The sequence below is a fragment of the Squalius cephalus genome, assembly GCF_949319135.1.
Source record: "Squalius cephalus genome assembly, chromosome: 1".
Taxonomy (NCBI): Eukaryota; Metazoa; Chordata; class Actinopteri; order Cypriniformes; family Leuciscidae; genus Squalius; species Squalius cephalus.
The window spans coordinates 37,892,816-37,905,286 of record NC_137122.1 but is presented as its reverse complement, the minus strand read 5'-3'; the positions used below and the strand labels follow the sequence as shown (position 1 = coordinate 37,905,286).

Below are 12,471 nucleotides of genomic sequence, written 5' to 3'. Positions count from 1 at the left end.
GTCGGTCGGTCGCGAAAAAACATAAAATTTCGGAATTTCAGAAAATTAGTGGAAACATTTTTTTTTCTTACACTCTTAAAAATAAAGGGTTCCAAAAGTGAGTTTTCACAGTGATAGCCTTGAATAACTATTTTGGGTTCCTCAAAGAATCTTAGTGAACAGTTCTTAAAAGTAAGTTACTTTAACAAGTAAATTGGTCTAAATTGAATAAAAAAAGTAAGACCGATTAGGCTACCCCTTGGTTAACTGTTGGTCAGTCTTAGTCGGTCGCGTAAAATATAAAATTTCGGAATTTCGGAAAAATAGCGGAAACATTTTTTTCTTACACTCTTAAAAATAAATGTAAAAAAGGGAGTTTTCACAGCGATACCCTTGAATAACTATTTTGGGTTCCTCAAAGAACCTTGGTGAACTTTTATTTTTTCTTAGTGTGAAGAACATTTTAATAGCTAATCTAAAGAACCTTTTGTGCAATGGAAAGGATCCATGGACGTTAAAGGTTATTCATGGAACCATCAATGTAATTTAAGAACCTTTGTTTTTAACAGTGTAGATGCTGTATGTCATATAGCATAGGCCTATATGTACAGTCATATTTATTATCAGACAGAGGCCCATAGGCTAATAAATAAAAGATTATCTAAACGAATAATAATTTATTAGGCTACTGGATAATAACTGCATAATGACTTTTCATTTTGTTTCAAATTAAACTTATGAAGTGTAAATTAAAAAACAAATTTAATAAAAATTCCAACCATTAGAGAATTTTAAATAAAAGCATTGTATAGCAGTTTGTAACTTTGAACTATGAAATCATATGAAAAAAAAAAAAAAAAAAAAAACGAAAAATGTATCATTAAAAAATAAATAGCCCCAAAACAAACACCCTTCGCACTTCTAAAAGTTCCGTTTTTTATTTTATTACTTTATTTTCATTGTGCTAGAAATAATTTCTTGAATAGCGGTTGTTAAACAAAAAACATTCTTTTAAATCTCAAATTGTCCTCTTCATGCATTGACAGATAAAGGCTACCTTTCTAAATCAGTAAGCTACGTCAGTTTATTATTATTATTATTATTATTATTATTATTATTATTATATTAATATTATTTAATAATATCGGGATGCAATCAACAACTTAAAATATAAAACATTATATTAGTGGATATTAGTGCATAAAGTTAAAACGAGACGTTACAGTTTAGTTAGGATTTTTAGTCTTATATTTATGCTCCGGCTGTTTTCAGCGTCTATTGAGCAGTTTAAGGCAACACATGAAATGTACAACGAAAGGAGTCGTTTAAGAATAACTACTGTTGTATTTTTGTTCGTTTTTAACATGAACAATATTATAAAATGATGTAGCCTAGTCTTTTAAATCTAATGAAATGGACAGCAGCTAAATTAAGACAGTTTGCAATAGAAAACTATGTTAAGGATATAATAAAAATAAATAAATAATAAAACACACGTGAAATGTTGTCTTTTTTACGATACAAATGTCCAATTGCAATTAATCATAAAATCTTACTGTTTGTTACGGTGACTTTGGTGCCGCTTCCCCAGTAGTCGAAAGCCCAGTTACACAATATCTTTTTAATGTTACAGTGCAGTATAAAAACACAACGCTCAGAGTCTGTTGAACGACCTGTAGCCAATTCCTTGTTTTATTTGAATGCACAAATACAATTATTTCGAATTTAATCATTCATAATCTGAATATTTGCGTTTCTAAATTACTTAGACTATTACTTAGACTATGCCCTGACTTTGTCTAATCGCATAACACGAAAATCTCGACATTGAAATGTTGTTTTAATGTAAAAAAAAACATGTTTTTTTTTTTTTCGACAAAATAACTGCGCACACATTTATCGTAGGCTACTTAAATTAGATTTTGATTTAGTAGGTGGATATTTTTCTTACCTGACGAGACAGTGACCATTGTTCCTTTCCCCCAGTAGTCAAAAGCACATTTAGCCAAATATTTAAAACGTGCCAAGATTATTGAGAGGATTCTTTCTTACCAGATGTCACTGTGACAGACGTGCCTTTCCCCCAGTAGTCAAAGGCAGCATCACAGTGATACTTTTAATTTCTTCAGTGCACAAAAACACAAACGATCTTTTCCATATTAGCCAACCTTAAAACCTGATTTCTTTCGTCATTTATTGTCAAATTATCCATGACATGTTTTCTCTGACTAAAAAGTGTTGTTAATAAGTGAATAATCGGCTCTAGAAATATGTTTCATGCATAACGATTCATATTTTATTGTTTGGTTCGTAAGCTATTTCATTAATTTGACTTCTTACCTGATGTTACAGTCACCACTGTTCCCTTTCCCCAGTAGTCAAAGGCACCGTCACAGCGGGAAGGTTTACGATAAGAGCCATACCATAACCACAATAATACATTTTCATAGGCAATATTTTGTCTAGGCCGACGTTCTCAAAACGATTTAGTTTGTTACGTTAGTTCGCACTTTCTTTAATCGGAGAGTTTTAGCTACGCGTTATTTAGTTACCGTTACCGACGCATCTTTCCACTGTTAACCAAGGTCAAAATTGTAAATACGTCTGCATGTTAGTTCTGTGACAAGAAAGACTGCCTGATCTTCCAAAATAAGTTAAAACAAACAAACAAACAAAAAAAGTAAATAACAGAAAATAACGGCAATAACTTACCTGAGGAAACGGTGACTTTGGTCCCTTTCCCCCAGTAGTCGAAGTAATCGACACAGTGACTGATGCCTTTGAGTTACTGACCAAAAAACCCACACGAAGCAGCGATGTTCATGTGATCAAAATAACTTTGGTCAGAATAAATGGATCCAGTGAAAACTTATCTCGCCTTTCTATTGTTCACAGCTGATCTATAGGTCAGAAATATTTGCAGCACTTATGTTACATTAGCCTTTATATATTCAAAACATGATGACTCTGAAATTAGAAAGCAGTTTTTAGTAGGCTAATAATCTGAACCAAACTCTTCCTGCTTCTGCCCTCTAGATGTGTGCTTGTATTTAATAGGCCTAATTAAATAGAATAAAACATATTTTGAACGAAAAATCATAATGTGGTCAGAATTAATGGCACCCCTGGAAAATATGATCAAAAAAAAAAAAAAAAAAAATCTGCATTGTTTATCCTTTTGACCTTTCATTAAAAAAATCACAAAAATCTAACCTTTCACTGAAGTAAAAGAATTGAAAGTGGGGGGTTAATCACATTATAAAATAAATGCTTTCCTCCAAAAGACGCTGGTCATAATTATTCCCTGTTATTAAATACTTTTTGCAACCTCCTTTTCCCAAGATAACAGATCTGAGTTTTCTCCTATAATGCCTGATGAGTTTGGTAATACCCATTCCTTCTATAATACCCATTCCTCCATACAGAATCTCTCCAGATCCTTCAGATTCACAAGTTCATGTTGGTGCTTCTTCTGTTCAGTTCACCCCACTCATTTTCTAAAGGGTTCAGTTTAGGGGACTGGGACGGTCATGGCAGAAGCTTAATTTTGTGCTCAGTTACCCATTTTTGTGTTGATTTTGATGTTTGTTTTGGACCGTTGTCCTGATGTAAGATCCAACCACGGCCCATTATAAGATTTCTAGCAGAGGCTGTCAGGTTTATATTTTTTTATCTGTTGTGATGGATGATTAAGGGAATTTGGCCTTTGTGTTTCCTCATATTTAAACTTCTGTGAAATAATAAGTCATAGCTAGACAATTTCATGTTCCTAGACACCCTGGTGTGCTAAAAAAAATGTAAGTATTAATGGGAATATACTTCAGAGATATTTTACTCGTAAAAAACTCTAGGGGTGCCAATAATTGTGGCCAACGTGTTTTGGAGAAAAACATTTATTTCATAATGTGATTTCCTCCCACTTTCAATTCTTTTACTTCAATGAAAGGTTAGATTTTTGTGAATTTTTTGAATGAAAGATCAAAAGGATAAACTAGGGGTGGGCGATATGGCAAAAATATCACATCACGATTTTTTTTCAGGAAAATCATGATTCACGATTTTATCACGATTCTTTTTTTATGTTGGTTTTACTATTTTGTGACTGAAACTAATGTCCATATTTTAAAAACAAAGCCTTAGGTAACAAAATATCAAATAAAAAAGAATGGCAGACGGGGGCGAAGATAAAAATATTTGTCATTATTTTCTTTGTTATTAAATATTAAGATCAAAGATACACATTACACATACACAACTTAATAGAACAACTAAATGCAAAGAGAAAATCACTCACTGCTCTTGACTGAAAACTTTAATAGTAGCTTTAATAAGCATCAATGCATAATTTATACAGTGAAGTCTATGTTTTGCTTTATTTTCATATTTGTTCATTTAATTACTTTCTTCAATGCTACTGTTAAATACACCTACTATAGCTAAAAACATAAAGCTCTGTTTATTTAATTTGTATATTAACATTAAAGGGACAGTTCTCCTAAAAATTCAAATTGTCATAATTTACTCTCTCAAGTTGTTTTAAATTCGAATAAGTTTCTTTCTTCTGTTGAAAATAAAAGTTATTTGGAAGAATGTGGGTAACCAAACAGTTGATGTACCCCAGTGACTTCCATAGTATATTTTTCTCCTATGGAAGTCAGTGGGGACCAGCTACTGTTTGGATAGCCACATTCTTCAAAATATTAATATTAGAAAATATTAGAAGGAAATTAATACAGGTTTGGAACAACATTAGAGTCCGTAAATAATGAGATAATTTTTATTTTTGGGTGAACTATCCCTTTAAGGACAAGTGGCAGCGTGTTTACTATTAGGCCGGTGACACACTGGATGCGTGGCGTTTAACCCCTGGTTCACACAGGACGCCGAAGCGACGCGGAACGGAGGCCGCTTCCTTTCGGCGCCCATGTATGCTAAGTATGGCGGGTACTCCGTGCCAAAATCAAACATCCGAACGACCGACCGATCGATCGAACGTCTTTCCGAACGTCTATCCGTACGTCTTGAACTTTCAAACGGGTGACCCACGTGACGACCTGACGTGACGTCAGCGTCTTCAAATTTGCAGCTTTTTAACCATACAAGTATACAAGCTGATGTGTAAAGACTATAAATGTACATGATAGGCAATACATATAAATATTGTACCCCAAAAACAACTTTCCTGAATCCTGTGCTTTTGGGGCTATGTATTTTACTTTCAAAGAGCAGAAATACTGCCTATAGGCTACAGACATAGTCTTGACCATATAATCATTTTAACTAGTTTTTATTGTTAATTTTATTGCCCAATGTACAAAGTTATATTATGTTTTTTTTTTTTTTTTTTTTTTTTTTTTTTTTTTAACTTAGTTTAACTTCTTATACTTCGGTTGTATCCTCTAACTAGTCCACATTTGATTACTGCAATGGCTGATTTAGAAAGTTATTTACGGTGTATTATTAAAGTTAAATATAGCAGAGGCTAAATATTATTGACAAACCTTGCATGCTTAAACGGTTATTTTGGAAAAGCACGATATTCTACATAATTTTTCTCCATCTCCCATTAAATCGGGAATAGATCTAATTTCGGAATGTGTCTTATTGAATAGAAATACGCTGTAGCGTATTCATATGCAGTAAAAACTGCAATCAGTAGGCTATCCCATCTGCTTTACCTAAATATAAAAATAATAGGAAATGAATTATATATAGTAGGCTACATAAAATATGCTGACCATTTATATCAGACAAATTGACATTTCAAATACAAAGCCGGCCTACATGTCTATGATACCCTTAAGAATGTAATGTAACCCAGACTTAATTTCAGGAGTCTCTCGCCTCAGGGGGGACATGAGGTAGGAAAGCATGGTAATTAGTCATTATTGTTTCATCTGTGTCACCTGCTGTCTTCATCAGTTTTCTCCCCTATTTAATCCCCTTGTGTTTGCTGTCCTGTGCTGGGTCATTTTGAAATCTACCTGTGAGTATTCCTGTCAAGTGGATTGTAGTGAAATTTTTATCTTGTATTTGCTGTTTGTTTTTTGTCTAGTTAATTTTCGAGTCATAGTCTAGCTTTTGTTTCTCTTTGTTTTCCCTGCCTATGTTTTGCCTCCTCGTGTGTTTTGCTTTCCTTGTTTTCAACACTACAATAAACTGTTTCACCTAATTCTGTCTGTGCTTGGGTTCGTATCTCAAAACCCTGACACACACACACACACACACACACACACACACGTACACGTACACACACGTACACGTACACACACACACGTACACACACACACACACACACGTACACACACACACACACGTACACACACACACACACGTACACACACACACACACACGTACACACACACACACACGTACACACACACACACACACACACGTACACACACACACACACACGTACACACACACACACACACGTACACACACACACACACGCACACACACGTACACACACACACACACACACACACACACACACACACACACACACACACACACACACACACACACACACACACACGTGTATTATTACTCTTTAATGTTAATGCAATCTTACAGAAATCTTTATGTAGGCCTATTAACAAGTATTTGGGACGATTATAATGCCATGCTGCAAACCGCTTTATGCCCCTTTAGCACTTTATTCAATAATATGTTTACAAGATGAGAACACGAGAGACACTGAAAATGCATGTTAGAAACAGTGTTTACATGACCTCTCTCTATGACAGAATTCATTAGAGTAAAAAAAAAAAAAAATCAACATCTTATGTTAGAGGAACTCACTGTCTTGCAGCCCAAGAGTCAGCGGAGTCAGCAAAGTAAATTTCAGAATGAAGATGAAATCATGGTAAAAATGAACAGAGTAGCCTAAGCCTATAGGCAATAGATTATATTGGATAATCTTAACTGTCTTTCTCAATGTGTTTACTACCATGAAAAGTCAATGAGCAACTAATGACAACATGGTCCATGGCATTGAAGACTTAAAAATTAAAACCCTTTATCTTATTACTTTTAACTCTTACTTGTAAAACAACATATCACACAATATACAATTAATCAGTTTGACAGATTAAAAAAAAAGGAAAAATACAACAACAATTAAAACACTGTAGCCTATACAGTTACAATAGGTGAGTCTGGTGTTTGAAACATTAGAGTCATGAAATGCACAGAAAGTCATGATATAGCCTACAGGTGGTTGTTCAGTTCATCACTTAGAATAGCTTACAACACTAGAATAGGCTTATTCGGGGAAGTGCAGGAAATGGTTGAGTATTATTTTAGGTATAACATAGGCCTATTTAGTGCCTATCATGTCCATTTATAGTCTTTACACATCAGCTTGTATACTTGTATGGTTAAAAAGCTGCAAATTTGAAGACGCTGACGTCACGTCAGGTCGTCACGTGGGTCACCCGTTTGAAAGTTCAAGACGTACGGATAGACGTTCGGAAAGACGTTCGATCGGTCGGTCGGTCGTTCGGATGTTTGATTTTGGCACGGAGTACCCGCCATACCTATGGTGTCGTTCACCAGTAGTTTCGGCGTCTGGTCTATTTTTTGCGCGAGCCGCGAGTGATCCGCGTCCATTCCGGCAGGAAGTCACACCAAGAAACACGAGACATCCGGTCAATTGTCAAAATATAAGCAATTTTCAAATTAAAATACCGCGAGTATTAACAAAAAGTATTAATACAAGAAGTGTACAAACTTCTTGGTTACAGAAACATGATGTATTCATTTTATGAGGTTATTTACTTACCCATGATGTAAAAAAAATAGCTCTGAATAAACAACAACTGAGCAGAAGCGCTTGTCGACCGCCGCGGAGAATACGCGTCTGTGAACAGGCAGGCGCCGGACCGCGCGTGATTTTCCGTTCCGCGCCGCTTCTGCATCCGGTGTGAACCAGGCGTTACGGTGCGTGTCCACTACAGCGGCAAAAGTCCGCTCAGTGCCGCTGGCAACGCTGTAACGTCTCCGCTTTGGGGTGTGTCTGTTGCGAGTGTGTTTAATCTAAGTTTTTTCCAACACACGGACAGTATAATCATGAGCGATGCACGCGATTACATTTAGAAATAGACAAGCTTTGTTTCCAAATGCACCAAGCAAAGATATCCTTTCAATTTTATAAACTTTTATAAACCCAGCCAGTATAATCACAATGAACACATCCAAAATAAAATCTTTAACATTTATATAACAAAGCGTCTAATTTGTAAACAAAATGATTTACGCACTAAATCCAGCATAAACTCCGGCACAATTTGCATATTTTTAAACTCTCAAAACAGACGTCACATCCCAGCAAACACAGAACGTTCCCCTAACGTTCCCGTTTGGTTCCCATTTGGTTATTTTTTTGGGAACCAAACAAGAACGTTCTGGGAACGTTCCCTGTAGGTTATTTTTAGGATCTATGTTTATAACATTAAGGGAACGTTCCCAGAACGTTCCCTGTAGGTTATTTTTAGGTCTAAATTTATAACCTAAAGAGAACGTTCTGGGAACGTTCCCTGCAGGTTGTTATTTAATAACCTAAAGAGAACCTTCCCAGAACGTTCCCTGCAGGTTATTTTTAGGTTTAATTTTTATAACCTAAAGAGAACCTTCCCAGAACGTTTCCTGCAGGTTATTTTTAGGTTTTATTTTTATAACCTAAAGAGAACCTTCCCAGAACGTTCCCTGTAGGTTATTTTTAGGTTTATTTTTTATAACCTAAAGAGAACCTTCCCAGAACGTTCCCTGTAGGTTATTTTTAGGTTTAATTTTTATAACCTAAAGAGAACCTTCCCAGAACGTTTCCTTGCAGGTTTTAGGTTTTATTTTTATAACCTAAAGAGAACGTTCTGAGAACGTTCTCTGCAGGTTATTATTTTAATATCACTTACTAACAGGCAGATTCAACTGACAACGTCGTCAGTACGGTCCCCTAAGGTTATAAGATAACCAACAACGTTCAGATCTATTCGCAATAACTTTTTATTAATGATATTTTAAATTATGTTATATATTTTAATTCTATATGTTAAATGCTGCGTGACTTTGAAGTGTTTTAATGCGCATGCGCGTGATCAAACACTGGAGCACGTGCGCTGCGCGAGAGCAGATGGAAACGTCATCGACAACTGACAAACAACAAAACTCCCGTCTCTCGCTGTTGGTTTCACTGCTTTCAGGTAAGTTTAAACAACAAAATCTCACAAATAATACACACAAACGCCCCTGACACATTTCTTACGTGTAATTGACACGCTTCTGTTAAATATTTATTTAAAAAAAATGGTTTTATGTCTTTGAAAAAGTCCGTTAGCATCTACGCTAGCTAACCGTTTTCAAAAGACAACGTTAGGCCTTACGTTAAGTTGAGGTCTTATTTATGAAAGTTTGGGTTTTTAAACACATATTTAGTGTAGATAACAGTTTTTGATAGTTTTGCTGGTAATTTGTCAATGGGAAGTAAGCTAATTTATTTAGGCTAACCTAAAAGAATGCACTGTATTGTTAACTTAATCAGTGACGTCACTTACCAATATTGCTAAAATGTGATTTCAGAATAGCGAGAGAAAAAATAAAACTCTACAACAAGGGGTGAGTTATTGTTTAATCATGATGATAATTCCATATGCATTTATTTCACAATATATTATCTTAAGATTTGTATATATTTATCTTTTATGTATTTCACCTCTGTTCTAGCTTGGTTCCTTGTAATAAACCTATCACAAACAGCATAACAGCATGTTATGTTCCTAGATCATCATGCTGTGATGGCCTGCTGCACTCCCTGTCCAAGAAAATCTCTATGAACCATATGACTAGTAAGCAAAACCACCTCAAACATGCAGTGCACTGCTGTTCAAAGGTTTGGGGTCTGTAAGATTTATGCTTTTGAAATAAGTCTCACATTTTAAAATCATTAACCCCAAGTTTTTTCAGTGAGATTGTCCTTGAGAAGCCTGTAAGCTAAATAATCAGCTAAATAATAGGCGACTAATACAATATTATAATGGTCATAGTTATAATAATTCATTTAACTATTATGATAACATGATATCCTGATGATTACTATATTTTATTTTATTTCTTTAGGTCTGTTTTGAATTATGTTGGCCAATGAGACTGACACCATATTGTCCAACTCAAAGGTATTTATGTATTTTTTTTATTGATCAATACTGAAATTCTTTGTACTTTTAAATGCGGTTCAGGGGGTCGACAACTTTAGGCAGTTATTTTTCACAGATTTATTTATTTAATGTTTATTTGACAGGGACAAATGCATAGAACATTGCTTTATAAAAAATACAAAGTAGATGCCATGCATACAGGTTTATAGCCATGACTAATTTGCAACCCCTTGATATCTTGGGCAGCTGTGGCTCATACTCTTAGCCTTTAAAAATGTTTGAATTGATATCCCCAATGCAATATCAGGGGGTAAATATATCAGTAGAGTTCTTAAAGTTATGGCTTTGCTCTTTTTACCAGATGAGATAAAATCCCTATTGTTTGGCCCTGTATTCTTCAGGACAAGACCTTGATGCCGTCCACAGTCAGTAGATGAAGAAGGTGAGTTTAGCCGAATTCAGTTCTCTTTCACTTTTTTTTACAGACATGTGCACGCAAAATGAAGTCAAAATGGCGAGTTTCCTCTTGTCTTGTGTTTTAAACAGAAAGAAAACGGATGCGTGTCATTTATATTAGTTCTGCGCATTCGTCTTAAAGCTATGGTCTACGATTTCAAAGATTGTTCATTATTAATAACCTCGTTTAGATGCTGGTTATGGTTCTACAGTACAGTCCTAACAATATGAAGAGAAAAAAGAATGAAAAAAATCCATTCACTCTATTGGGTGTACAGCTGCAGAGAAGTTGACCAATGTAAGCTGTCCGGCCGGACAGCTTACATTGGTCAACTGCTCTCATCCAATCCCCCGCTCCTCTTGACGCTCGCGTCTCCACCCCACCGCACCCCACCCCGCCCCCCTCCTGCGTCATGAAATTTCGCGGGCAAGCAGCTGACAGTCTATGGTAGCTAGCAAAGTAGCATCAGCTCAGCAATGGAGAAAAAACAAACCAAAAAAAACGACGCTGACACGGCTGACTTTTTGTTGAGCAGGTAAGCATTTTTTTTTTACTTTTATGGTGTGAGGTGTTACATAATAGCTTTTTATCAGTCTGACAACATGCTTATGCTGCCGGTCGGCATTGGAATGTTAGCCGTTTAGCATCGCCTATCACGGGTCAAAGTGATTATATTTCTTGAAGTGCTTGAATATATTTCAGTATATATTCAGTTTCTGTTCGAGCCGATCGGAATTTGAACAAGATGCGCCAATGTTTACTACCGGTGATCACAGCTTGACTGAGTGACGTTGTTTAGGTTGTTTCCCGGTGGGAGGGATCAGGTAGCACAGAAGGGAGGGGGGTGTGTGTGGAGGGGCGGGATGAGTTTTTTAAAACTTCACAACTGTCTCAGGCTTTCTCGACCGATTTTCAACATCGTAGACTACAGCTTTAAAGGGACAGCAGCCTAACGTACCCGCAGCTGTTTGTGTCGCCAATGGTGATCAAACATCAAAAGAGAAAATGACTTGTAGCTTTAGCAAAGATACATTAATTTTATAGTTATTTTATTTTTACACTGAAGACTTATTTTATATTTTGATAAATCAATTTCTGTACCTGATAAGTTAGATTTAACTGAAAAACATAATGCACTGCTTATTTCAACTGTGTTTTTCTTCTGTTGTATTTATCTATGCTTGTTATCTATTGTAATTTTCTATGCAGGTTCACTCCTCTACAAAATCCCCCCAATAGGGGTTATGCGGAGCGCCCAGCGGTTGAACCGGAAAGAGGTCTAAGCATTTCCGCTTTTCACTTCCGTACACATCTGCAGCGGTAGGTGATCTCTGAGTTTACTGTTAATTTTTGCTTATTACACTAAAATTCTTATTTCTGTTTTAATTAAAATGTCACGAAGGCTAAAATATCAGAAAAGGGAACATCCGAACAGCAGTTTTTGTTGTGTGCCGGTCTGCTCTATGTCGGGGAAAATGAGTAGTACAAATAGGTTCTGTACTCATAAAGTGACGTCAACATCAGCTGTAGCATTCGCCGTCAGGCAAGTGTTATTTAAATAAACTCCTGATGTACTTACAAACTTTCCAATGCCTCGTTTAATGAGTACAGAACCTATTTGTACTACTGTAGTAGTTTGGTACCATTCTGGGCATTATTAGTGGGGTAATTTACCAGATACAAACCTGGAGCCGTTAGCGCATGCACTAAACCATACGGCTGATATCTCTAAATAAACTCTAAATTTTTCAATATCGTGCAGCACTAATATTGAGCATATCTTAAAGTGAACCTGGAATGATAATTTGTGATACCAGATGAGATGTATGTATGATAGATTTTGAACTGTACTATTTTTTTTATTTCAGGTTCCAGCGGA

The 12,471-nt window shown here is 35.7% G+C and overlaps 3 protein-coding genes and 1 long non-coding RNA gene across 7 annotated transcripts in view; 1 reads left to right on the top strand and 3 right to left on the bottom strand.

Annotated features, from left to right (window-relative positions):
• ighd (immunoglobulin heavy constant delta) overlaps positions 1 to 12,471 on the bottom strand; it is a 790,210-nt gene that overhangs the window by 125,670 nt on the left and 652,069 nt on the right. The gene's annotated exons all lie outside the window — the stretch shown is intronic.
• Positions 1 to 12,471, bottom strand: part of LOC307154331 (uncharacterized protein) — a 780,250-nt gene that overhangs the window by 202,965 nt on the left and 564,814 nt on the right. The window contains exon 3 of the mRNA XM_079864168.1: positions 1,536 to 1,596. Coding sequence (XP_079720294.1) covers positions 1,536 to 1,596 — 61 coding nt within the window. The remainder of the gene's footprint in view (positions 1 to 1,535; positions 1,597 to 12,471) is intronic.
• LOC307154345 (uncharacterized protein) overlaps positions 1 to 12,471 on the bottom strand; it is a 430,222-nt gene that overhangs the window by 17,778 nt on the left and 399,973 nt on the right. The gene's annotated exons all lie outside the window — the stretch shown is intronic.
• LOC307166592 lies at positions 9,079 to 9,828 on the top strand. Its single transcript, XR_013822658.1, has 3 exons — positions 9,079 to 9,184; positions 9,561 to 9,596; positions 9,762 to 9,828. It is a non-coding gene; the product is annotated as an uncharacterized lncRNA (long non-coding RNA).